At 43.9% G+C, this 27,684-nt stretch overlaps 1 protein-coding gene across 6 annotated transcripts in view; it reads left to right on the forward strand.

Moving 5' to 3' along the window:
• The first annotated feature begins 5,695 nt into the window (after window positions 1–5,695).
• FAM149A (family with sequence similarity 149 member A) overlaps window positions 5,696–27,684 on the forward strand; it is a 41,889-nt gene continuing 19,900 nt past the window's right edge. For 3 of the 6 annotated variants that reach the window (XM_086380129.1, XM_086380130.1, XM_086380131.1), the window contains exon 1: window positions 22,921–23,528. In XM_086380129.1, coding sequence (XP_086236255.1) covers window positions 23,518–23,528 — 11 coding nt within the window. In that variant the 5' untranslated portion in view covers window positions 22,921–23,517. Of the gene's footprint in view, window positions 7,386–22,920; window positions 23,529–27,684 lie in introns of those variants that run through there. The other 3 variants (XM_086380127.1, XM_086380128.1, XM_086380126.1) reach the window with 2 other exon arrangements.

The raw sequence follows: 27,684 nt of genomic DNA on the forward strand, positions 1-27,684 counted from the left end.
AGGAGGAACAAGAGTCCCTGTGAGCAGGCACACGGGGCAGAGGCAGGGAGTCATGCCCTCGTGGTACTTTGAATCTCTTACATGGGGCGTTTCTTCTGGGTTTCCTCTGACCAGTCACCTTGCTTGGCCTTGTTCTGAGTCTGTTTGGTTTAGCTCAGGGTCCTCCTATCTGGGCGTGCATCTCTTAGCCAAGATGGATTCCAGGGAAGAGGCCCATGGGTAGGTTGGCATCAGCACACTCTTTTTGACCTCCACAGAGCCTTTCTGTACAAGTGTAGGCAGGAAGCTCCCCTTGACCTTGAGAATGAAGACTATGTCGTCTCTATCTCATCTCGGCAGGGTTCAGCCTCTCCTCTTATCCTCCTACTACCGTCTTCATCTTGGAGTGTCTGTCCACAGAGGACAAACTCTAGCTGAAAACCTCTGCTACGGGTGACTTTCCTCCTCTGGATCAGTATGTGCTTTGTAATCCCAGCCAGTGGTTCGATCTGTTCCGGTGTCAACTGCCATATGCTCTGCTTCAAGTGGAGAGCTAGGCTTTTGTGAATTCTTTGTACGTAAGTATTTGTTATCAATATTTTATCAGACACTTTCAATTTCTCTTGCTGATGCATTATCTTAGCTGGTGTTACAGAAAAATAGTACAAATATTATTTCCTTACTGGGAAGCTTCTTAACTTTACTCTTGTTAATCTTTCTTTTCTCAGTCTTTTATTTAGGGCCCAATGAACCTAAGGTGTAGAGAGAAAAATAATTTTCTTCCTCTTCTACAGTTGCAAACTTTTTTTAGAGAACTGTTAACTAGTTCTTTAGTTTCCTCTCTGTTCCTCTTCTGGAGCGTCTTGGTTTGTGAAATGTTTTTCATGAAGATTCAGGGATTTTTCCTCCCCCTCTCACCCCCCAGCAATTACCTTGGTTCTGAAGATGTTTTAAGATTTCAATTTATCAGTCTTTTGCAAGACTGACAAGTGTCATGGAACAGAAGTTCATATGCTCAATGCACAATGAGGCCAAAGAATCTGAAAGGGCAGAGTTTGGAGCAGAAAGAGGTTTACTGAATGGCCAAGCTAGGAGAATGAGTGGCTTGTGTTCAAAAAATCTCAAACCCCTCAATGGTTTTCAGCGAAATGTTTTTATAGGCTTTGGGTGCGGGCTACAGGATGTGTGACTTTCTTCTCTTTGGTTGATTGCAAGATAAAAGAGATGTTCCGGGACTCAGCTGGAAGTTACCATCCTCCACATGGGTGGAGACCTTAGTTCTTTCAGAAGAACTCAGAGGTATTGGTCTGTGTGTCCTTTGATGAGGACCCTGGACCCTGCTTTAATTGCTGCACCATTGTTTCTTGATTGTTCCTCCTTTGTTTCCAAATTCCTTCACTTCCTTGATTCAGTTCAGTTCAGTTCAGTCTGTCTGACTCTTTGGGACCCCATGGACTGCAGCACGCCTGGCCTCCCTGTCCACCACCAACTCCTGGAGCTAGCTCAAACTCACGTCCATTGAGTCAGTGATGCCATCCAACCATCTCATCCCCTGTCGTCCCCTTCTCCCACCTTCAATCTTTCCCAGCATCAGGGTCTTTTCAGATGAGTCAACTCTTTGCATCAGGTGGCCAAAGTATTGGAGTTTCAGCTTCAGCATCAGTCCTTCCAATGAATATTTGGGACTCATTTCCTTTAGGATGGACTGGTTGGATATCCTTGCTATCCAAGGGACTCTCAAGAGCCTTTTCCCAACACCACAGTTCAAAAGCATCAATTCTTCAGCGCTCAGCTTTCTTCACAGTCCAACTCTCACATCCATACATGACTACTGGAAAAAACATAGCCTTGACCAAACGGACTTTTGTTGGCAAAGTAATGTCTCTGCTTTTAAATATGCTATCTAGGTTGGTCATAGCTTTTCTTCCAAGGAGCAAGTGTCTTTTAATTTCATGGCTACAGTCACCATCTGCAGTGATTTTGGAGCCCAGAAAAATAAACTCTGTCACTGTTTCCACTGTCTCCCCATCTACTTCCTTGATTAGCAGGGGCTTGAGTTTGCCTTTTGGAACTCTGGGAAGTTCTAGGAGGCTGAAGAAACCTTTCCCTACAAACACAGAAAGGATTTATACCCAGGAGGACTCCATAGGTTCTTGCTCCCTTTCATTAGTCTTGCACACAGTTATTATGTGCTAAAACTGAGGCTTTATAACAAATCAAACTCTCAGGCACAGGGCTGCTGTGTACCTCCCAGTTCACTTTAAGCACAAACTTGGACGTGCAGGCCCTTGAAGTGGACAGAGACCTGCTGGTGAGACCTAAAGCCCTTGAGCCCGGCAGCCCCACCGCATAGCACGGATTTCCTGTGCTCCGCTGGAGGGCGATGCAGCTGCAGGCGCTGCTGCCTGAGCCCTGGGCTTCATCTGTGCTGAGATAAAGAGGATCCTCTCAGTGTAACTTGGTATCACATGTGATGAAAAACCAACATCTACTGAGAGCTTATGCTGTGGGATCATACCACATTCCAAGCATGTGTCCATTAATGTAACTCTCCAAGTCCCATTATTTCAGATAGAAACCATTATCACCCTGGGATTACAGATAAGGAAACTAAGGAACAGAGAGCCATGGGTATTGGCCAGTAAAAGAGACAGTGTGAACTAGGAAGTCTAGCCCCAAAGGCTTCCATACCGTACTGTCTCCACCCAGGTGCTAAGCTAAATGTTTGTCAAATCAACAAATGCCTTTCCTTGCCTGGAAGTTTAGTTGTTTCTTTTATAAAATCAGATTTGATAGTATTTTTCTTTATAGAATCTTGACCGTGGTGTCATACTGAGACAATATAAATCCCTAAACAGATTAATTCCTCAGGTTGTTTTAACTTTCAGGTTTCCAAAACATAATATCTCTACATAGCAACATGGTCATCACTTCCTAATACTTTCTCAGTGATGTAGCCAAGCATCATTATACACATTAGAAAACCAATTAATTAAACAACTTAAACAGGAGAAGTTTATCACATAAAACACAACTTTGACATTTCAAATAAAGTCTCTCCAAAATCAACACTGTCAAAATTAAAAAGGATGATTTGCTGCATTTACCCTCACTTCTCTACTCTGCTGAGCCAGGCCATCATGGCACATCACCCGGGGCTCATGTTTTAAGAATGACATGCTACTGGTAATTAACAGAAAAGCCGGGTAGCCTCTAACGTCTGTCTGAAAGACTGTTGACAGATGAACAATGGGTATAAAAGACCTAGCGTCTTCTGTAGAATTGTTTATCATGTTTGCAATTATCCGTTGTTTTCAAAGGACCTTCAAACAAAAGGATCAATCATTTATCCATTGTGCCTTCTTCATGAAGCGGGCTGACCAGAAGGTTCTTACATCCACTGTTTAAACCACCATGGTATTTTTTTTTCTGTCCTTTTTATATATTCTGTCATCCTCCCTGTCGATTTTTTTAGACAATTATGATAATTATCTTAATTTGTAGCTAGCTTTTTAGAGCCAATACACCCACTGAGGAGAATAAAATGGCAACCCACTCCAGTATTCTTGCCTGGAGAATCCCGAGGACAGAGGAGCCTGGAGGGCTGCTATCCATAGAGTCGTACAGAGTCGGACACGACTGAAGAGACTTAGCATGCCTGCATGCAATGGAGAAGGAAATGGCAACCCTCACCAGTATTCTTGCCTGGAGAATCCCAGGGACAGAGGAGCCTGGTGGGCTGCTGTCTATGGGGTCGCAGAGTCAGACCCGACTGCAGCGACTTAGCACAGCAGCAGCACACCCACTGAAGACTTTCATAGAGGTACCAGAAAGATCCTATGATCATGAAGCATCCCAAATATTAATTACTACCCCAATAGTGTATTTGTTCCCTAGGGCTGTTATCAGAGAAGGCAATGGCACCCCACTCCAGTACTCTTGCCTGGAAAATCCCATGGACTGAGGAGCCTGGTAGGCTACAGTCCATGGGGTCGCGAAGAGTCGGACACAACGGAATGACTTCACTTTCACTTTTCACTTTCATGCATTGGAGAAGGAAATGGCAACCCACTCCAGTGTTCTTGCCTGGAGAATCCCAGGGATGGGGGAGCCTGGTGGGCTGCCCTCTATGGGGTCGCACAGAGTCGGACACGACTGAAGCGACTTAGCAGCAGCAGCAACAGGGCTGTTATAACAAAGTGTCACAAACTGGGTGATTTTTTTTTTAATTTTTAATATTTATCTATTTATTTTGGCTGTGTCAGGTCTTAGTTGCAGTGTGTGGGATCTTTTCATTGCAATGCATGGATTCTCTAGTTGTGGTGCATGGGCTCAGTAGTTGCATGGGCTCCAGAGCACGTGGGCTTCAGTAGTTGTGGCACATGGGCTTAGTTGCTCTACGGCATGCAGTATCCTAACTCCCCAACCAAGGACTGAACCCACGTACCCTGGTGGCTCAGCTGGTAAAGAATTCGCCTGCAATGTGGGAGACCTGGGTTCAATCCCTGGGTTAGAAAGATCCCCTGGAGAAGGGAATGGCTCCCCACCCCAGTATTCTGGCCTGGAGAATTCCATGGATTGCATAGCCCATGAGGTTGCAAAGAGCAGGACACAACTGAGCGACTTTCACTTTCACCCTTCATTGCAAGGTGGACCACCAGGGAAGTCCTGCAAACTGGGTGATTTAAAACAATAGAAATGTTTCCCATCACAGTTCCGGAAACTAGAAGTCTGATAACAGGTGCCAGTGGAGCCAAGCCCCCTCTGAAACCTGTAGGGAAGGATCTTCCTTGCCTCTTCCTAACTTTTGGGCGCTGGCCTTCAAAGCTTGATGCCCCTGGGCTTACAGCTGCCTCACACCAGCCTCTGCCTCTGTTATTACATGATGTTCTCCTTGTGTGTTTGTGTTCAGAGATCTCTCTTCTTAAGGGTATTGGATTAGAGCCCATGCTAATGACCTTGTTTTATGTTGATTTTATCGTAAAGATCCTATTAATATCTCCAGATAAGGTTACATACACACACAGAGTTAGGACTACATCATATCTTTGGGGGGAACACAGTTCAGCCCGTAACAGAGAGGATACCTGCAAACACACCTCAGAGACAAACTACCTTCAAGGCTGGGACTTGAAAGAGTAGGAACTTTTCTGTTGGCCTTATTGACAGTATCTTTGTATTTAAAGTGGTCTTCCCAGGTGGCTCAGAGGTAAAGAATCTGCCTGCCAATGCAGGAGACGCAAATTCGATCCCTGGGTGGGAAAGATCCTTTGAAAAGAAAACGGCAACCCACTGCAGTATTATTGCCTGGGAAATCCTATGGACAGAGGAGCCTGGCGGGCTACATCCATGAGATCGCAAAAGAGGTGGACACGACTTCACAGCTATACAACAATAATAGCATGTATATAAAAAAAGGCGTGTGCAATAATGGAAGTGGTTAGTAATGAAAGCATAGAAATAACTGAAGACAGGTGGATGAATTCCCTGCTGTTCATAGAGAAGGGTGATTTGCTCCCTTATATTACTGCCCTCTGTATATGAAATATATATCATATATATGACTCACTCCCCTTGCTTTGATTCTGTGCTCAACTTAATTTGACCTCAACAGGAATTCCTCTCTTAGAGAAAGAGCAGACAACACTGCAGCTGTTATTACTTAACACATCTGAGTTGGATTTACACATCAGTATTTTATGAGTTAAGTTACTGGGGCTCCATCCTAAGAGGTTGCTCAGCTATGAAGGTCTTGGGACTGTAAAATCAGAAACCCAGAGAGGTGGCCGCAGACAAGTGCAGCTCCCAAGGAACTGGGTGAGTTCAATCAAGCTTCACTCAGCAATGACCCTTTGTGCTGACTCTCCCTTCAAGTTACATTACTTGTGTTCAGAATCAATCCGATGATTAAGGGCTTAAACCCTGAAAGCTCATACTCTAGAAATGATCTGAATACAGCTTCTTATTAACCTTCCCTCCTATCAGAGACTGGCCATGTTTCATTTTGGCCTTCGGCTAAGTCCCAGATCTTTTGGAATCAGGGTTATGGTTCCCAGGTTTGTGTTCAAACTTCGTATCATTTTGCCCAGACTTCTGCAAATCTGGTGAAGTTCTAAGGGTGATAAATTGGAGAGTGTTCCTTTAAGGCGAGGTTCAAGGAGGAGACCCAGGTGTCTATTGTAGACGCAGCCGGAGGCTGCAGTCTGGGGCCCAATTAGCAGTGAGCTAATCCGGGTTTTTGTTTAGCTTAGCAACCGCCTGCGCCGTCCCGGGGGCCCGTCGGGGTCTCTTCGGGGGCCGGAGGCCCGGGTCTGAGTCCTCCGCCCGCGGTGGCACCGGCGGCTGCAGGAGTCGCCCCCCGTGGGCACCGGGACCCCTGCCCTTGGGGTCTCGCGGCAGCGCTAAGGCAAAGAAGGATCTGCTCACCGCAGAGGGCGGCCAACCCGGCGTCGGGGAAGGTCCGGCCGAGGAGTAGCGGGGCCGAGCGCCAGCAGGATTTCCTTCACTAGGAGAGAGCATCAGAGGCCCCCCGGGGGTGCGCGACTAGAGGGGACTCCACGGGCCCCGCCGCGCCCCGCCCCGGCCCAGGGCCGCCTCATCCCGAGCCCTGCGGGCGGCGGTGGATGGAGCCCTGCAGCCCGGCTCCGCGTGGACTTGAGGTTCGGGCCACAGCCAGGACGGCGTATCTAGGGCCAGGACATGAAGGTCGCGGTGTTGGACCTTGGGTCTCTCTTTGCCAAAATCTTCAAGACCTCGACGGCGCCCCCTGCGGCCCCCTCGCCGGTGTCCTCCTCCAGCCCCTCGCGAGGCGCTGCTGCCGCGGGGGCCGCGGGTTCCCGCCCGGGCACCTCGCTCAGCGCGGCCCGGACTTTGACCGTCCTCCCGGCCCTGGCCCCCGACTCCCCGTCTAGCTCTCGGGGGCCCTCGGTCCTGCTGCAGCCGACGCCCGCCGCGCTCCATCCCCTGCTCGCCGCCCCCCACGTCCGAGTCTCCGTCGCCGGCCGCCCGGCAGAGGCTGTGGAGACTCCCGCTTCGCTGCCCAGTAGCCCTGGAGCAGCCAAAGTCCGGTCCTCGCCCCTGCCCCTGCCCTTGGCTCTGCCGCCCGCCCCCTCCAGCGGCGGCCGCAGCTCGGCGGGCTCCCCCGCCCACCTGGTGGTCGTGGCGCGGCAGCCCCCGGGCCCGGGAGCGGTCTGGGCGGCGTATCCGTCCATCGGGGGCTCGGTGGGCAGCAGCATCAGCAGCAGTGTGACCGCGAGCCCGCGGAACCCTCGCCCCCCCTGCCCTGGGGAGAAAGAACCCAGCGCTCGGGTGCCCCCCGGGCCTGGCCCCAAGACCCTGTTCTTCACTTTGCCGGACATCGGTGAGGAGTGGGCCTCGGACAGCGACTCGGAGGACGGCCGGCTAGGGTGAGTAGCCCCGCTGGGGCCAGGCAGGTCCTTCTGGGGACCCCACCCCTCCACCTGCCACAGCCACCTTGCCGGGCGCCCGGTTACAGAACGGCGCCATTTGCCATTACTTCCACTAACTCCCCTGGATCACCCTCCTTGCACTTTTCTTGGGTCCTGATTCCTTGGCTTTCTGTTCTTTTAAAATACAGGCTGTGACAGGCTTGCGCTTAGCTTTCTGGGAAATAATCCTCTGGTGTTTACCATCAGTGAAGGAGAGACGATGAAACAGGGCTTGCATGAAAGAGGGGCAACATTTTGTTTCTTTTTTCGCTGAAGCCTTCCCTTTTAGATCATTTGAGAGTCTGGTTTCCTTAAGGATTTAGAAAGGAGCCTTTGAGTCCTTCTCTCTGATGCAGGATTAACAGATGTGCAGGTAACCCAATTACTACACTCGCAGCTCTCATTTTAAGAAATGGTGAGACTCATGCCTCCCCCCTTTTTCAAGGATCAGCCTCAATTCTCATCCCTTTAAGTGGGATCTTTTTTTTTTTTTTTTTTTGGTATGAGACATGGAGTTAATTTACGTATGCATAACATCATCTGACACAAATGGATTTGTTGTATCTTGTATCCTAGAGCTCCTGCGTTCTTGCCGTTGGGCCTTGAGATACTCCACAAACAGTGACTGACTTCATGGGGACCATCTCAATGGGAATTGGGAGACACTTCCCTCAACACACAAACTCACACACATTCCTCTTGGAAAATGTGGATGTCAGAAGTCAGGCAAATTTTATTTTATTAATGAGCACAGGATATAGCTATTCTTAAGTGGGTATAAAGATGTTCAGCCTTCTGAATTTCACAAAAGGATACAGTCAAGGGCAAATGTAGTGAAATGGTCAAGCACAAATCAGGAAGTCCCATTCCTGGATGCAGATTTCTTCATTGTAGTCTAGTGAAGGAAGAACGGTTAGGCCTGCTAGCAGAAAAGCTCTCCTCTGCCCACAAAAATGGACTGGAAAACTTTGGCATTAAGACTGATTCTAAGTCATTCAAAATTCAAATAACTATTTTCACAAAGCCATGTGACACTCATCTCAGTGTTAAAATAAGCAGTTAAGTAGTAAGTTGTTTCTTTTCACTTAAATTATTGTATTATGAAATAGATGAATTAACTGATTTTTCCCCCTAAAGGAAAATCAGTTGCATTTGGATGAGTGGCTAGAATCCCTGGAGGAGGGCATGGCAACCCACTCCAATAGTCTTGCCTGGAGAATCCTCACAAAATCCTCACAAAAGAAGAGCCTGCCAGGCTATAGTCCATAGGGTCTCAAAGATTTGGACAGAAGCGACTGAGCATGCATGCCTGCAAGTGGCTAAAACATGTATGCCTAAGGACTTAGACCTTTGTTATTGGCTACTGGTCCTTCACATTTATGCAGTTAATGTTTTATGAGCAAACAGATATACACACTGATCTTGAACTCTAATCTTAGTCCTTTTTCCAGCAGGCACTGAAACATTCAGTAGGGCCCGTGAAAGCACTAGTGTGGTTTTCTTTCTTGAACATTTTAGTCTATGTTGCTGCTGCTGCTGCTGGTAAGTCGCTTCAATCGTGTCCGACTCTGTGCGACCCCATAGACGGCAGTCCACCAGGCTCCCCCATTCCTGGGATTCTCCAGGCAAGAACACTGGAGTGGCTTGCCATAGTGTATGTTAGCATTGTCCAAAAATGCTCAATGGATACTTTTTTGAATAACACTGTATTTGACCCTGTTTACAGTATGCTAATCTGCATTGGCAGAGATATCCAATTGTCCTGAAAGGGCAGACACTGAATTTTATAAAATTGCTTTGAGGAATAATAGGCACAGATACGTGTGTTCAAGGATCTTCTTATTTATGCTTGTTTGTTCTCTCTGTGGAACACCCTACAGCACTTTTGAGTACATTAGTTATTTTTTTTTTCTTTTGCATATACAAATAGTCATATTCCCTTCCTTTCATACCTCATTTCTTTTTTTAATCATGAAATGTACAAAGGGACAAGGGGGAAGAAAAAAAGAAAGAAATCTTTCTTTCGTTCTTACAGACCTTTTGCATCTTAAAATGTATTTTTTCCCTCCTGGACATCTGGGTTGACTATGACACTGAATAAGAAAGAATCCTTCAACAATGGATTTAAATTGCACAACAATTTTCACCTTATCTATTTGTTTTCAGATAGCTGCTGTTAATCATTAGCCCGCTTAACTAATAATAAAACCATATATTTGGTTTTCTCAAGCCAGATATGTGAAGAGTGAAAGGTAGTTAAAGTAGGAATAAGAGAGGGAAGAGGGGGAAAAGCGTAGCTAAAGAGAATGTAGATACATGTCAAACAAAGGTAAGAAAATCTTGAGAAACAGTTAATCTAATTTTAAGACCACCACTCATTTTAAAAAAAAGTCCTCATTCACAATTTATATTTTTTGGAAGGTCTATGCATCTTACCTTTGACCTGATTCTGTTCTTGGCCTTCACTAAAATTAAAAATACTGAAATTTCAGTGGGGATATATGCAAACTTTCAGTTCAGAGCCTTTTTCTTTTTCATTAAGGTGCTGTGTAATAGCATGAGTTTTGATCTCTGATTCATAGATTAAATGAATGACTAGCCCACAGAAGAGGGGTTCGCTCTTTCCAGTGACACGTTTAAACCAGAGGCAGAGATACTGAGTTGCCTCCTTTACCCCATTCTCCCACACCCCCGGATGTGTGAGCTAGCACTTGTCAACTTCACCTTCATTTCCCTGTGTCTTTGATATACACATTGTCCCTCCTTCACACTGGTTTCCTGTCTCCCCATCCCTCATCACTACCTCCTTTTGCATTTCTGGTTTGATCTATACAATTATCACCTTGTAAATGGACTTATTCTTTCTTTGCGAATAGAAGAACTTCTATCAGTAGATAAGATAGGCAGATAGGCACTGTTGTTTGTGAAGACTGGTAGATTTAAACTTCATGTTGTTGGAAAGTATTTCTATCTTTTTTAAGTTATTGCTGATAGTATATAGTCATTGCTTTTGTGAGTGGTTGAGTTCCCTTGTTAAAGTCTTGTAAGTACGGAAATATCACAATAGCTGCATGCAGGACTTGTGAACTTGACTGCCAATGAAAAAGAATGCAGGGACTTGTTGAGTCCAGAGCTGGGGTGACTCTTCAGGATTCAGGCAAGAATCGAATGAGTTGAATTCCAATCTCAAACCATTTGCTTGCTGTGTAATTCTGGGCAAGCTCTTCAGTTTCCACCTTGATAAAATGGAGATAATAATGATGCTTTTCTCATACAGATGTTCCAAAAATTCATTGAAATAATATTTTAAGTGCCTAAATGTGTATAACCCTGGTGGCTCAGATAGTAAAGAATCCACCTGCAATGTGGGAGACCTGGGTTCGACCCCTGGGTTGGGAAGATCCCCTGGATGGCATGGCAACCCACTCCAGTATTCTTTCCTGGAGAATCCCATGGACAGAGGAGCCTGGTGGGCTACATCCTATTAAAGCTGAAAAAAATAAGACATGGGTAGTACACCTATATTCTCAGTGTCAAATAACACTTGAGGCAATGGGATAGTCATATCTAATCTCTTCCACTAGGAAGGAAAAAGGGAAATATTAGTAAGAGTTAGTATTGAAAATGGAATCTTTTAGTGCAGTTATTAGGCATAACAAATAAGAGTACACTCTAATCTTTCATCATTTTCCCTGTGAAACTTACAGAAGATAAAGGCTACTTTAATTAGTATTACTACTGTTTGCTGTACAGTATCTAGAAGAAAATGTATTTGCCACCCAGAGATCAAACTTTTAATTTTTAGAGACACTGCGGAGTAACCAGTAGCCTCACAAATCAAATCGTTCATGGCCAATACTTCATATAGCCCTTGCCATTCCTACTCAGTGATGTGTTCTTTATATGTACATATCTTTTTTAAACTGTAAACTGTAAACTCTTTGTCCTGTGACATTTAAGACAGCACACATCCGCAAAAGGCATTTAATAAATATTTATTAAATGAAGAAATGAAAATATTTCCATTATAATATCCACTTGCGTATGTTCCTAATCTTCTAAAAATCCAGAGGAAATTTAAATGTACGTATGTCCTTTTTTAATATGTATTTATTTATGGCTGTGCTGGGTCTTTGTTGCTGCTCAGGCTTTTCTCTAGTTGCATTGCAGTGGCTTCTCTTGTTGCGGAGCAGGGGGCTCTAGGCACACAGGCTTCAGTGGTTGCGGCATTTAGGCTCAGTAGTTGTGGCCCACGGGCTTTGTTGCCCTGTGGTATGTGAGATTTTCCCGAACCAGAGATTGAACCAGTGTCCCCTGTATTGCAAAGCGGATTCTTAACCACTAGAGAGCCAAGGAAGCCCTCTTAAAAAAATATATATTTTTTTGAGTGCACCGGGTCTTAACTGTGGCACGTAGGAGCAGCTTCTTTGTTGTGCTATGAAGGATCTGGTTCCCTGACCAGGGATGGAACGCAGGCCCTCTGTGTTGGGAGCTTGGAGTCTGAGCCACTGGGCCACCAGGGAAGTCCCTAAATGTCCTTCTTTAAGAATAATTGTCTTGGGCCTCTCTGTTCCATTGTCTTGGAGTTTTCCCAGAGTTGGTAATGCTTTCTGCGGGGACTTTGCATTCCCACAGGGATGAATGGTGTGCTCAGCAGACAATTGTCATTTGACTATTACTTTCTATTACAGTCAGATGACCATAAATTTCATTAAAAAATAGTAATGAACCTGACTTGGGCATTCATGCCTCGCATTTGCTTAAACCCAAGAAAAGAATTTTGTTCTTAACGTCTTATACAGTAGGTTTTTAAGCTTTAAATTATCTTCTTTATTACTTTGAAGGCTCAAAAAACTGAACTTGAGCTATTATGTTCTTCTGCTGTGTATTTAAAAGACACATATTGAACCTTTTCTAATGTAATAGCTAATGTAATGTAATGTAATAGCTAATGTGTGTAACACTTGGTATGCTAGCAGTTACCGGTTACCACTCCATGATAAGTACAGAAAGTAAGAACAAATTCCTGGTGGTCCAGGACCCTGTGCTTCCAGTGAAGGGGGCGTTAGTTTGATTCTTGGTCAGGGAACTAAGATCCTGAATGCCATGGGGTATGACAAAAAAAATAAATAAATAAAAAATTTTAAAAGGACATCAAACTCCTTACCAAATTATATTATATAAAAAATAATAACTTTTGAAAAAAAAGAAAGATTGAGAGAATAAATGTTTAGAAAAGTTTTTAACAATTGACAGAGTAACATTATGTCTATTGACTGATAAAACTTTTGGACTTTGTGTTTTGTGCATCTTTTTTTCCATTTTGCTTTCTAATAATTTATTTTTATTACACTTAAAAGTTACAACATCCACAATGAATAGGAAAGAAAAATTTAATAGTCAGACTACACATTAGTCCTTGGGGTTGCAAAGAGGTTGCAGAGAGTCAGACACAACTTAGTAACTAAGCCTATAGCACATGTTAGCTTGAGAAGCACTGAAGCAGACTTTACTTAAACACTTGTAAACCACAATGAACAGCAAATTTCAGGACATCAAGAGAGAAAAAAACAGCCGGATGACCACACTAGCATTTTACTCTTCCTAAAATACAGGGCTAAGCAAGGTTTGAACAGTATCCTCTGATTAAAGAAGACATTCTTTAAATGATTGTTCAAATAATCTAGAGTCAAGAATATGCTCTTGTCACAAAGTTTTTGGGAGCCCTGGCTGTGGGGATATAACCTGTGGCCAGAAGGAGGAGGTTTCTCACAGTTAATGCTTTTTTTTTTAAGTTTTACACCAATGCTGTATCCCATCAGAGCTTGTTCACAGCCCTTGATGGCTGTTGTTTCTCTCATAAGGCATAACTTGCAAGTACAGATAATGTGTTTTTTTGTTTCTAAAGGAACTTTTAAGATGAAATTTACAGACATGACATGCTTTCTTCTCTTATTGCCAATTTGTAGTCTCTCTGGAAGAATCCCTGATTTACCAGTAATAAATGATCAGATGTATTAATCCCTTCTGAATTGCACAGGAGGGAATCATGTCCCAAAGGAGGGAATCCTATGACCCATTAAGTTTTTTTAAGTTTAATTTTAAGTTTAATTTACATTTGAAACTCACTTTCTTCCCCTGGTGGAAATGAAAGCCCAGTTATCTGGGATTGCTCTCATCTTTATCTTAGACTTGAGCCTCATTCTGGGGGCTTTGATAAGACCAGGGCATTCATCAGTGGGGAAGGAGCCCACTTTTCTTTAATAACCTCTGTCGCTGCTGAATATACTGAGATATCCGTAATCTTGTCCTTCGTAATAACCCAGGTCCCATGCCTTTATCCACAAAGGCCCTTGCAGTTAGGGATCTCCCCGGTTAATTCTGTGGTACTTCTGGGAGGCCCTGGGGGCAGCCCACTGCTCTCTTACCAACGTTGTCCGTCACAGGACTTCCAGGAAGATGCCAACCCACAGCACACAGCCTTCCTCTGGGGTTCTACCAGCCCACCTAGGCTGTGGACAAGGATCAGCGCCCTCTGATCAATTACCTCCTCATCAGTCAGCCTCTGTTGCCCCTGAGGTCTGCATTTTGTGCTTCTGCGTCAATTTCCTGAAGGACTCCTCTAGAAACTCCCTGGAACTCCCTAGGCTGATTCAGGGCTCCACTGGCCCATGAGAATAAGAAAAGAAACACTTTTCCAATGATGGGCTGGATAGATTTCCGCCCTCATTAACTACTTGGCCAGGCACCTTCCTTATGGTATAGTGTTTCACTGCTTTAAAGCATTAGTTTTGTGACTGTTTCTCAAATATGTATTATCCTATGGAGTCAAGGTTCTTAGCATAATGACTAGTATTTCCTTGTCTGCTGCTGCTGCTGCTGCTAAGTCACTTTAGTCGTGTCCGACTCTGCAACCCCATAGACGGCAGCCCACCAGGCTCCCCCGTCCCTGGGATTCTCCAGGCAAGAACACCAGGTACCAAATGCTGTATGCATATTCTATAGTCATTATCATGCATCCCCAGAACATACACACAAGGAAGGAATTTTATTTCCATTTACATATGAAGAAATTGAGGTTCAGAAAGGATTATAAATGGTCTCATTCAGATGGTTAATATGTGGAAATGAAAGATACAAATTCACGCAGTCAATTTTTATCCCCCACGCTTACATGTAGCCAAGTTTTTTTTTAAAGAATTAAGATGGTAATAAGGATTAAAATCTACTTCTAAGGAAATCGGTAGCGTTTTTTTCTGAAACAAACTGACTCTAGGAAATTGTACTCTTTCCAATAAAAATTAGTTTGAAAATAAAAATCATGTTAAGTAATCTAAAATTATCTTTCTCAAAATAATATTCCTAGTAATACTATAAGGAGACAAAAATTAAAGCGTACTTTTGTCCACTTTGAGGCACAGATAACAAATGATTTTTATTATAAAGCTAGAATTTCTTTAAAGCATTTCCTTTCTTTAAAGCAAAACTATTATCTCTCTTTTACTTTATTATGTATGTGTTTCGCATAAATTATTTTGTGTATATTTAATAGTAAATCAGATATTTGTACAAGTAAGGCAGATAATTAGCAAGCATTGTCTTACTGGGGAAAAATAACAGGAGAAGCAGTTAGATATGCCTTTGCTAAGGGGAAAATGTACACATTAGCATTTTCTTAATTAGCCATTTCACTTAAGGGTTTAGAAGAAGCCTTATATTAATTAAATATTGACAACTGTAAAGATATGGGAATGGAGGTGAAAGGGATAGTCTTGGGTAAAACTCTATTTTTTAATTTCTAATTTAATTTAATTTTTGACTGCACCATCCAGGCTTGCAGGGTCTTAGCTCCCCTACCAAGAATCAAACCCAGGCCCTCTACAGTTAGAGCACAGGGTCCTAACCACTGGACCACCTGGGAATTCCCTACTCTATTTTTTAAAATGTTAATTACTGATAAAATTAGTCCTAAATTTCTTGGTTCAGATTTCACACAACTGAGATCAAGGTGAAGGACGATGATTTTAGGTGAGATGTGAATAAGAAGAAATTGTTCTGTTACTTACAAAACAGACTCAGAGACTTGGAGAACAGGCTTATATTTGCAGGGGATTGGGGGGAGGAAGGATGGGGAAGGGATAGGTAGGGAGCTTGAGATGGACTTGTACATGCTGCTTTATTTAAAATGGGTAACCAGTAAGGACCTACAGTATAATACAGGGAACTCTTCTCAATGTTATGCAGAAACCTGGATAGGAGGGGAGTTTGGGGGAGAATGGACATGTGTATGTACGGCTGAGTCTCTTCGCTGTTCACCTGAAACTGTCAAACATTGTTAATCGGCTCTACCCCAGTATAAAAGGTTGACATTAATACATGTACTAGGCAGTTGACTAAAATAAAAGCAAAGCAAGAAAAGTTAAAAAATGTTTCTCCATACAAAATTTGTATAGTAATGTTATCTTCAACAGTAACTCAGCTCAGTGTTATAAAAAACAAAAACAACACAACCCTCTGTGGGACACCTTACTACATAATACCTTTTTTTTTTTTCCTTTTTATAATAAGGAAAATGTGCTTTTACCTTTATTTTAGCCAAGGATTGACCTGTGCTTAATAGAAATGTGTCTTAATGATTCTTGTGAATTCAAAGTCAATATGAAATTCAGTTTAGGAATGGAGCACTTTTCTTTACCATTTAATTATTTAATGTTGCTCTTTTGCTTAACATGGACACTTTGAGTTTAGCATCGTGTGTGTGTGTGTGTGTGTGTGTGTGTGTGAACTCCAAATACATATAAGCCATCTACCTGTCCCTTTGGAAACCTCTGTTTTTGCCTCAAACCGACTACAAAGCAGCAGGCAATCTTGTTTTCACCCTTAAGTACCAATGAATTGTTCTTGCATTAAAGAATTGCAGGAGGGACAGGGGACTTCCCTGGTAGTTCACGGATTCATCCTCCGAGCTGCCAGTGCAGGGACTGAGGGTTCCATCCCTGGTCAGGGAACTAAGATTCCTCATGCCATGCAGTGTGGCCAAAATATTAGGGGGAAAAAAGAAGAATTAGGGATAAAATGTGTATTTTACTGAAGATTCCCTTGGGATATGAATGGAGATTTGTATCACACGTTGTACAATATTTCAGTGCAAAAATTCCCTTCATTCTACTTCCAACAGTGACAAACTAGGTTGTTTTAGGAAAACCACCACCTGAATGCGTGTAGAAGAGCGAGAATAAATTTTAAAAAGCCACTGAAGTTTTGGTAAACTGGAAATAGACCAGCCTCATAGGAACTGAAACCCAGCTTTAAATCTCCTTAATTCCTGATTGGATTTAGATGATTTGAATTTGCTGGAGCTCCTAGCCCTGTCTGCTGTAAGAACCAAATTTAATCCCCTCTGTATTTAAGATTATAGCAACAACTGTATATTGTTCATCAAAGACACAGTTTATATAGCAGATCAGATCAGATCAGTCGCTCAGTCATGTCCGACTCTTTGCGACCCCATGAATCGCAGCACGCCAGGCCTCCCTGTCCATCACCAACTCCCGGAGTTCACTCAGACTCACGTCCATCGAGTCAGTGATGCCATCCAGCCATCTCATACTCTGTCATCCCCTTCTCCTCTTGCCCCCAATCCCTCCCAGCATCAGAGTCTTTTCCAATGAGTCAACTCTTCACATGAGGTGGCCAAAGTACTGGAGTTTCAGCTTTAGCATCATTCCTTCCAAAGAAATCCCAGGGCTGATCTCCTTCAGAATGGACTGGTTAGATCTCCTTGCAGTCCAAGGGACTCTCAAGAGTCTTCTCCAATACCACAGTTCAAAAGCATCAATTCTTCGGCGCTCAGCCTTCTTCACAGTCCAACTCTCACATCCATACATGACCACAGGAAAAACCATAGCCTTGACTAGACGAACCTTTGTTGGCAAAGTAATGTCTCTGCTTTTGAATATGCTAGCTAGGTTGGTCATAACTTTCCTTCCAAGGAGTAAGCGTCTTTTAATTTCATGGCTGCAGTCACCATCTGCAGTGATTTTGGAGCCCAGAAAAATAAAGTCTGACACTGTTTCCACTGTTTCCCCATCTATTTCCCATGAAGTGATGGGACCGGATGCCATGATCTTCGTTTTCTGAATGTTGAGCTTTAAGCCAGCTTTTTCACTCTCCACTTTCACTTTCATCAGGAGGCTTTTGAGTTCCTCTTCACTTTCTGCCATAAGGGTGGTGTCATCTGCATATCTGAGGTTATTGATATTTCTCCTGGCAATCTTGATTCCAGCTTGTGTTTCTTCCAGTCCAGCGTTTCTCATGATGTACTCTGCGTATAAGTTAAATAAACAGGGTGACAATATACAGCCTTGATGTACTCCTTTTCCTATTTGGAACCAGTCTGTTGTTCCATGTCCAGTTCTAACTGTTGCTTCCTGACCTGCATACAAATTTCTCAAGAGGCACATCAGGTGGTCTGGTATTCCCATCTCTTTCAGAATTTTCCACAGTTTATTGTGATCCACACAGTCAAAGGCTTTGGCATAGTCAATAAAGCAGAAATAGATGTTTTTCTAGAACTCTCTTGCTTTTTCCATGATCCAGTGGATGTTGGCAATTTGATCTCTGGTTCCTCTGCCTTTTCTAAAACCAGCTTGAACATCTGGAAGTTCACAGGTCACATATTGCTGAAGCCTGGCTTGGAGAATTTTGAGCATTACTTTACTAGCATGTGAGATGAGTGCAATTGTGCAGTAGTTTGAGCATTCTTTGGCATTGCCTTTCTTTGGGATTGAAATGAAAACTGACCTTTTCCAGTCCTGTGGCCACTGCTGAGTTTTCCAAATTTGCTGGCATATTGAGTGCAGCACTTTCACAGCATCATCTTTCAGGATTTGGAATAGCTCCACTGGAATTCCATCACCTCCACTAGCTTTGTTCGTAGTGATGCTTTCTAAGGCCCACTTGACTTCACATTCCAGGATGTCTGGCTCTAGGTCAGTGATCACACCATCCTGATTATCTGGGTCATGAAGATCTTTTTTGTACAGTTCTGTGTATTCTTGCCACCTCTTCTTAATATCTTGTGCTCCTGTTAGGTCCATACCATTTCTGTCCTTTATCGAGCCCATCTTTGCATGAAATGTTCCTTTGGTATCTCTGATTTTCTTGAAGAATACAGAAATATTGAATATAAATGTTTATGGATGAAGAGTTAGTACATGCCATTTCTAATGAAAAGAAACACACTTATTTCCACAGCAGAGAAATAGTAATATTAATCATCTGACAAATTATGCTGGTACAATATCATTTTCCAGTTTAGACTGCTTTTTAATAAAGGGTTACCTTTTCTATACAAAAAAGTAGTCACCTTTAGGGTTGTTGTGAGGTTTGGGAGTAAGGTATGTAGGTCCCTGACCTAATTACCTGCCAAGGTGAAAGCACTGTCCATGGAGGCTGTCAGTGAGATGACATGTGGTGTTAACTGCGAAGACTAGATATTGTTCACTGCTACAGTGATTTCTGATCTAACCAGGTCCTATATCTGTGGTGGTGGTGGTAGTTTAGTTGCTAAGTCATGTCCAACTCTTGTGACCCCATGGACTGTAGCCCACCAGGCTCCTCTGTCCATGGGATTCTCCAGGCAAGAATACTGGAGTGGGTTGCCATTTCTTTCTTCAGGGGATCTTCCTGACCCAGGGATCGAACCTGGGTCTCCTGCATTGCAGGCAGATGATTTACTGACTGAGCTATGAAGGAAGCCTATATCTGTACTATAATAAAAATTCACTAAACCTTGCAAAAGCGTTGTTGTTCAGTCACTCATCCACGTCCCACTCTTTGTGACCCCATGGACTGCAGCATGCCAGGCTTCCCTGTCCTTCACTATTTTCCGGGGTTTGCTCAAACTCATGTCCATTGAGTTGGTGATGCCAATCCATTCATCTCAACCTCTGTCGTCCCCTTCTTCCCCTGCCTTCAGTCTTTCCCAGCATCAAGGTCTTTTACAGAGGGTCAGCTCTTTGCATCAGATGGCCAAAGTATTGGAGCTTCAGCTTCAGTATCACTCCTTCCAATGAATATTCAGGACTGATTTCCTCTAGGATGGACTGGTTGGATCTCCTTGCAGTCCAAGGGACTCTCAAGAGTCTTCTCCAACACCAGTCTTCTCCAACAGTTCAAAAGTATCAGTTCTTTGGTGCTCAGCCTTCTTCATGGTCCAACTCTCACATCCATACACAACTCCTGGAAAAACCATAGCTTTGACTAGACAGACCTTTGTTGGCAAAGTAATTTTTCTCCTTTTTAATACGCTACATTTGTCATAGCTTTTCTTCCAAGGAGCAAGTGTTTTTTAATTTCATGGCTGCAGTCACCATCTGCAGTGATTTTGGAGCCCAAGAAAATAGTCTGTCACTGTTTCCATTGTTTCCCCATCTATTTACCATAAAGTGATGGGACCAGATGCCATGATCTTAGTTTTTGGAATGTTGAGTTATAAGCCAGGCTTTCACTCTCCTCTCTCACTTTCATCAAAAGGCTCTTTAGTTCCTCTTTGCTTTCGGCCATAGGTGGTGTCATCTGCATATCTGAGGTTATTGATATTTCACCTGGCAATCTTGATTCCAGCTTGTGCTTAATCCAGTCTAGCATTTTTCATGATGTACCCTGCATATAAATTAAATAAGCAGGGCGACAATATACAGCCTTGATATACTCCTTTGGAGAAGGCGATGGCACCCCACTCCAGTACTCTTGCCTGGAAAACCCCATGGACGGAGGAGCCTGGTGGGCTGCAGTCCATGGGGTCGCTGAGGGTCAGACATGACTGAGCGACTTCCCTTTCACTTTTCAGTTTCATGCATTGGAGAAGGAAATGGCAACCCACTCCAGTGATCTTGCCTAGAGAATCCCAGGGATGGCGGAGCCTGGTGGGCTGCCGTCTGTGGGGTCGCACAGAGTCGGACACGACTGAAGCGACTTAGCAGCAGCAGCAGCATACTCCTTTACCAATTTTGAACCAGTCCATATTCCATGTCCAGTTCTAACCTTTGCTTCTTGACCTGCATACAGATTTCTCAGGAGGCAGGTAAGGTGGTCTGGTATTCCCATCTCTTTCAGAATTTTCCACAGTTTGTTGTGAGCCACATAGTCAAAGGCTTCAGCATAGTCAATGAAGCAGAAGTAGATATCCTTCTGGAATTCTCTTGCTTTTTCTATGATCCAATGGATGTTGTCAATTTGATCTTTGACTCCTCTACTTTTTCTAAATCCAGCTTGTACGTCTGGAAGTTCTCAATTCACATACTGTTGAAGGCTAGCTTGAAGGATTTTGAGCATTACTTTGCTGCTGCTGCTAAGTTGCTTCAATTGTGTCCGACTCTGTGCGACCCCATAGAGGGCAGCCCACCAGGCTCCCCCATCCCTGGGATTCTCCAGGCAAGAACACTGGAGTGGGTTGCCATTTCCTTCTCCAATGCATGAAAGTGATAAGTGAAGTGAAGTCGCTCCTTCGTGTCTGACTCTTAGCAACCCTCATGGACTGCAGCCTACCAGGTTCCTCTGTCCATGGGATTCTCCAGGCAAGAGTACTGGAGTGGGGTGCCATTGCCTTCTCCTATTACTTTGCTAGCATGTGAAATGAGTGCAGTTGTGCAATAGTTTGAACTTGCTAGGCCTTGCCCTTCTTTGGGACTGGAATGAAAACTGACCTTTTCCAGTTCTGTGGCCACTGCTGAGTTTTCCAAATTTGCTGGCATATTATGTGTAGCACTTTAACAGCATCATTTTTTAGGATTTGAAATAGCTCAGCTGGAATTCCACCACTTCCACTAGCTTTGTTCGTAGTGATTTTTCCTAAGGCCCACTTGACTTCGCACTGCAGAGTGTCTGGCTCCAGGTGAGTGATCACACCATCATGGTTATTTGGGTCATGAAGATCTTTTGTGTATAGTTCTTCTGTGTATTTTTGCAACCTCTTCTTAATCTCTTCTGCTTCTTTTCGGTCTGTACTGTTTCTGTCTTTTACTTTGCCCATCTTGTATGAAATGTTCCCTTGGTATCTCTAATTTTCTCAAAGAGATCTCTAGTCTTTCCCTTTCTATTGTTTTCCTCATTTTCTTATGCAAAACGTAATAGAATTAAAATGTAATTGGGCATGGTTTTCAAAGTGCAAAAAGAGTGCCGTCTAGTGCTTATGTGGCAGTATTGCATGCAAACAACTCAGTTTTAAGGACTTTGCTCCCATAATTGTGGAGGTGGTGGTAAATCCCATACCTGCAGGGCAGATCAGAGGGCTAAAGACCCAGGGGAGAATTTTAGTTGTAGTTCAAATCCAAAGGCAGTCTGCTGGCAGAGCTGTTTCTTGGTCTTCAGAGCCAGAGGACATGCTCCCAAGGAGGAGGCTCCTCATCCTCACTTGGCCAGGACTGGGGTGATGACATTTTAGGGGATTCTTGAGAGGCCTGAGTATACTGGGCATGTGGGAGGGATAGAGACTCAAAGAGGATGTTGGCAGGGTAAAGAAGTCTGCAGATTCTTTTACCCCTTTCCCACTGAGAGAGGCATTCTATCTTCCAGCAGGAGGAATAGATGGGCTCCTTTATACCTGCTCAGGGTTAGAAGGCCTCGTATCTCACAGGAGGATGGAGGCCAGGGCAGGCCGCGTCCCCTTTATTCATTGTGATTATTAAGAACTTCTTAGTGGGAGAGGGCACACCCCAGGTAGTACCCACCTTTGGACATCTTACTTTGACAATTTATCTTACTTCAGCCAACTCACTCTTTTAGTGAGTTGTTTCTTTTAGTTTATGAAAAGAGTGGCTTGGCCACTTGGCTGTCTCACAGCATAGCCTCTGGTGACTCTCATCTTGGTGTAATTGTATGAGTTCAAGACTGAAACAAGCATATATTCATAAACCAAAACAAGGTGTATGAGAGAAAGCATCTGAAGATGGAGACACAAGACCGCACAGGAAGTGAATCTGGGTGCCTAATGAGACCTAGTGCTGTGTGTGTGTATGTGTGTGAGAGAGTGTGTGTGTGCACGCGCGCGTGCTCGCACTGCAGGATCTTGCCACTCCAAGGAGTGTAGCCCGCTAGGCTCCTCTATTCATGGGATTCTCCAGACAAGGATACTGGAATGGGTTGCCATTTCCTACTCTAGGGGATCTTCCCCAACCGGGGATCAAACCCCCCTCTCCTGCTGTTTCCTGCGTTGGCAGGCAGATTCTTCCCCACTGAGCCACCTGGGAAGCCCAATGAGATCTAGAGTCCCTGTTAATCAGATTAGCATCTTGCCTTTACCAGGCTGAGACTTCACTTTTTATTAAACCTCCCTCTACTTACCCTCATCCCCACTAGGAATCTTTTGACGCGAGGAGGGGGGTTGGTGAAATGGTTCCGTATTCCTCCTGTTAATTAACTTTCTATTTTTAAAGGTTAAGGATGGCAGACACATGTCTGGGCAGACCCCGGGGAAGGGGGTGCGAAGGTCAGATCGCTGCTCACTGGAGGCGCAGAGAGGGCAGTGGAGCGGTAGACGCCTGCGGTCAAAGCTCAGGGCACTGGATTGTGAAAGGTGGCCCCTGGCAGCGGGAAGGAGGCACGCGTGCTCTTCCAGGGAGAGGGGGCGCGACCGAGGCCCTGGGCGGCTGGTGGGAGCAGGGAGCGCTGCGAGTCTCTGGAAGACGGGGGACGCAGCCAGGGAACCAGCTTCTGGTGCTGCCCGACCTCCTCGAGGGGCGCGGCAGCCACGGAGGCGGAGGGGAGGGCGGGCGCGGGCCTGGAGGCGTCGCCCTGCCGCACTGGAATCTGGCGGAGGCACGGCGATCGCAGTGCCCATGGACCGCGCTGCCTGGGCCCGGAGCGCCCCTGGCCGCACCCCTAGAGACTCGCGGTTCCCGGCGGCGCTGCGGAGGCACATGCAGGGCTAGCGGGCCGGTGCGCAGAGCTGGGCGGCCGGGGACCCCCCGCCCCCGGGGCGCGGGGGCGCCGCCTGCAGGGCGCGGGCGCGGGTTGGCAGCGCCCAGCGGTGCCCAGGCCTCTGGGCTCCGGGCCCGGCCCACAGGACGCAAGCCCAGGCCTGGGGCTGATGGTGATTGGGTAAGTCCTGATCTGGGAAGGTAGGAGGCATGAACTTGCCTCCGTATAGATAGCATTTTTGTGCCATGCTCTTGATTTTTTTTATTTTTCCCACTGCTTGCAAAGCCAGAATCCATCTGGTCTGTTCCCCGGCATCCATTCATGAAATCTCGTGCTGACATCATCCGGCCTCCTGGAGCCAAGATGCTCGCTTGGTCTGACGAGCATTCGTGGTGTCTGAGATAACTTTTCATCAGTCCCGAGGGCAGAGAGCCTCAGTTGCTTCTAGGATGTGCTTGTGTAAATCAGGGTTTACCATCCTGCATTTCCAGCCCATTCACGTTTCAGACAGTCTTTTAAAGCAGAAATATACATTTTGAAAGCTGCAATTACTGATTACTAATTGAATTTCTGTAGAGCAAAGTGACAGAGGTTTGTGGGCTATTGAGGGCTTTTTTTTTTTTTTTTTTCCTTTCTGCTGTGGGGCGCTTGTAGGATATCCGCTCGCCAACCCAGGACGGAACCCCGGCCAGGCAGTGAAAGTCCAGTTAACTGGACTGCCAGGTAACTCCCAAGAGGCAACTTAAAAAAAATAAAAGTCGATTATCTAGTCGTTTCCTTGACCTGGAATAGAGTGACTCAAGGAGATAGAGTGCATGTGCATGCTAAGTCACTGAAGTCGTGTTTGACTCTTTGCAACCCCTTGGACTATAGCCGTCCAGGGTCCTCTGTCCATGAGATTCTCCAGGCAAGAATCCTGGAGTGGATTTCCATGCCCTTCTCCGAGGGATCTTCCCAAACCTTAGCCTTAATTTAACTTTCATGTAGCAACCAATTAGTGCAATAGAGTTCAGTGGTTGCCCTTCAGTCTGCCCTAAGACCCAGATCCTGTGCCCAGATCAACAGCCTTAAATGTAGCGACTAGTGGCATTTTATTATTTCTAAAATTTAAACAGAATGGACAGGAAATAGTATAAAATGCTTATATGTCTGTGTATCACATAATACAAGCTTACTAGACATGTCACCACTTTAAAGTTTTAAGATATTTATAAGACATACTTTAAGTTGTGTATACTTTCCTAGACTCTCTAGATGACGGAGGAGTTGACAGTTTACAGGATATTAAAGATACTCAATATTATGTCTGATATAACTACAGTACATGGTTAGAGGCCAGAGAAACCAGAAGGTTCAAAATAAACTGTAAAAAGAAACATGGCCAGTTTTATGTGTTTTATCCTTCATTTACCACATCAGTAACTTGTGGTTCCTGGAGAGACATGCAGATTAGATGGCCTGGGTCCCAGGACCAGCTCCAACCCTCTCTTCTTCATGACTTTGAGCAGGCATTGAGTTTGTTGGGCTCAAATTCCTCTTTAGAATTCCTTTGAACTTTGTGGTCAAATGTATTTGCTGTTCAGCTGAACTCTGATGTTGAACTCTGATGTATTTCCCACAGAAATACAGGGGTTTCAGAGAAGATGAGGCAGGGAAGAGGTGAGAAGAGTTGTAGAAATGGTATGGAGGTTGCTAGCATTTTCAGGCATCTGCTTTTCCAGCTATCTGCCCCCTCCCAGCATCCGTGCATCTTTCAGTCCTCCTGTCCTCAACTACACTTTGACGTGAGTAGGAATGCTGATCTGAGCAAGAATATGGTGTGATATGAAGAGAGGGGTTCCTTCTTCAATTTGTAAACAGCTTTCTTCTTAGTTTGAAAAGATATCCCCTTGCTCCCTTAGAAAAAGGGTGAATTTTTTGAAAGAAGAAATTACTGTTCATTGAAAACAAAGCAGACTGGCATGAGTCTGATTAATGACTGTAACTTTCAATTGCAGAAAAGGCAGAGGAAGAGCTCAAAATGAGAAAGGTGGACTTGAGTGGATTAGGTGCTCCATAAATAGTCATTTTTGGAGATAGTAGCTATGCTAAGAACTGTAAATCTTCTTTCTTTATAAAGGATAAAGAATTCTCCAGCAATATCTTGGATATGGAGGATACTTTCATTTTGCATTAAACAGAAACATTCAGAGTGATTAGAGGGCCAAAGTATGCTCTTTGTTTGAGGTACTAATTTAATATCTCACTAAGGATCCTTTCAGCAAACAGAGAGCATCTCTAAGTGAAAGGAAGTATTTTGGGTACTCTAGATGGAAAATATTAATAAGGTATCAGGATCATCCCAATAAAAAACTTAAGTAGGGGCTTCTCTGGTGGTCCAGTGGCTAAGACTCCACACTCCGAGTGCGAGGGGCTGGGTTCGATCCCTGGTTGGGGAATTAGATCCCACATGCCTCAACTTAAGAGTTCGTATGCCACAACTAAAGATCCCACGTGCTGCAACTAAGGCCTGGTGCAGCCAAATAAATAAATATAAATATTTTTTTAAAACTAAAGTACCAAGACATGTATAATTGGAAATGCTGGGAAAAGTGAAATAAAATAAGAACATGATGTTTTCATCGAGTGGCATATGCCAACAAAGTAGTGATTTATCTGGCCTGATTATGTAGACACTTGACATACTCATCTAGTTTAAGTCTCACAACAACTGGAGAAATAACTTGGTCAAGCACACAGCCTTGTCAGTGCCTGGGCAAGATTCTAATCCATGCTATTTTATTCTATAGATATTACCAAAGAATAATATTTTATCTAATTTACCACCCTGGTGTTTAAAATTCTTTCTCAATAACAAGCAAATTAACTTATATATATATATATATATTATAATACTCAAAGCAGATGTATTTGATACAATTTTTTATTGTCTCTTATGTCATAAGTATTTTTATGTTTATTTGGAGTTATAGAGTCATGTGGACATGACTGGATAGGGTTAGAGGTAAGGCAGTGTGTTAGTATAAAAGCTTGTCTATATTCTTTTCTCCATTACTCTTTCTTTAACAGCTTTATTCTTAAGATTGTTTGCTTGTACCTATGACTATAAAGGGAGGGAAAAAATCCTATAGTTCTGTTATTCTCCCTTGTAAATATATATATGATTGCTCACTTCTGTGTAGTAATAACTATACAAAGTAATAGTTGCTGCTGCTAAGTCGCTTCAGTCGTGTCCGACTCTGTGCAACCCCATAGACGGCAGCCCACCAGACTCCTCTGTCCCTGGGATTCTCTAGGCAAGAATACTGGAGTGGGTTGCCATTTCCTTCAGTAATAGTAATTAAAAGTAATAGTAATTAACTTGTTAAAAATTCTCCTTGTTGTAGAGTTCTTTAGTATATAACAAAGGGTAAAACTGATCCTCATATTAATAGTTTTTAAAACTCCATTTACATTCAGAAACACAAGTGTTGAAAATTACATACCATTTATTTGAAAAGCAGATTTTTAAATGAATGCTAGAGTGGCGTCCCTGTTAGAAAATTGACTGTTTTCCTCAAATAACTACCATATCTAAAGTTAATATAAAACATGTGGGAAAATATGACTTTGATAAAAGAACAGAAGTAGTTTACTGTTAGAAAGGTATTTTGATTAAAGGGAAGTAAATGTTTTAAGAGGTTCATTGAAAGGACATTTTAATGATTAACACTAACTGGACTACACCAGCCAGGTTTAATGCCATATTTAAAATTGAGAGATTTCTTCTGTTTTAGTTTTCCATTACTTTTAATGTTTTAAAACTGTCTTTTTTTTTTTTTTTTTGGTACAAAGCTGGTTGGCTTTTGCAAGTGCAAGGGCGCCTGGGGTCAAGGAATACCTGGGACCTGAAATCCAGTTCACGGTTCCATCACCAAGTTTTGGAGTGAGGCTGTGTTCACCTAGGTTTGGGGCAACCTTTAGACCAATCTGGTTGAGTCACAAGAAGTTGCTTTTCCCTAGTTTATGTAACAGTGCATATAGGTTAATAACAACCTTGATTTTTTTTAATTAATTTATTTATTTTCAGTTTCGTTCAGTCGCTCAGTCGTGTCCAACTCTTTGCGACCCCATGAATTGCAGCACGCCAGGCCTCCCTGTCCATCACCAACTCCCAGAGTTCACTCAAACTCACGTCCATGGAGTCAGTGATGCCATCCAGCCATCTCATCCTCTGTCCTCCCCTTTTCCTCCTGCCCCCCATCCCTCCCAGCATCAGAGTCTTTTCCAATGAGTCAACTCTTCGCATGAGGTGGCCAAAGTACTGGAGTTTCAGCTTTAGCATCATTTGGAGGCT

This window comes from Bos grunniens, chromosome 27, assembly GCF_055505025.1.
Source record: "Bos grunniens cultivar Pamir isolate PY7600 chromosome 27, Bosgru_T2T1.0, whole genome shotgun sequence".
NCBI classification, from domain to species: Eukaryota; Metazoa; Chordata; class Mammalia; order Artiodactyla; family Bovidae; genus Bos; species Bos grunniens.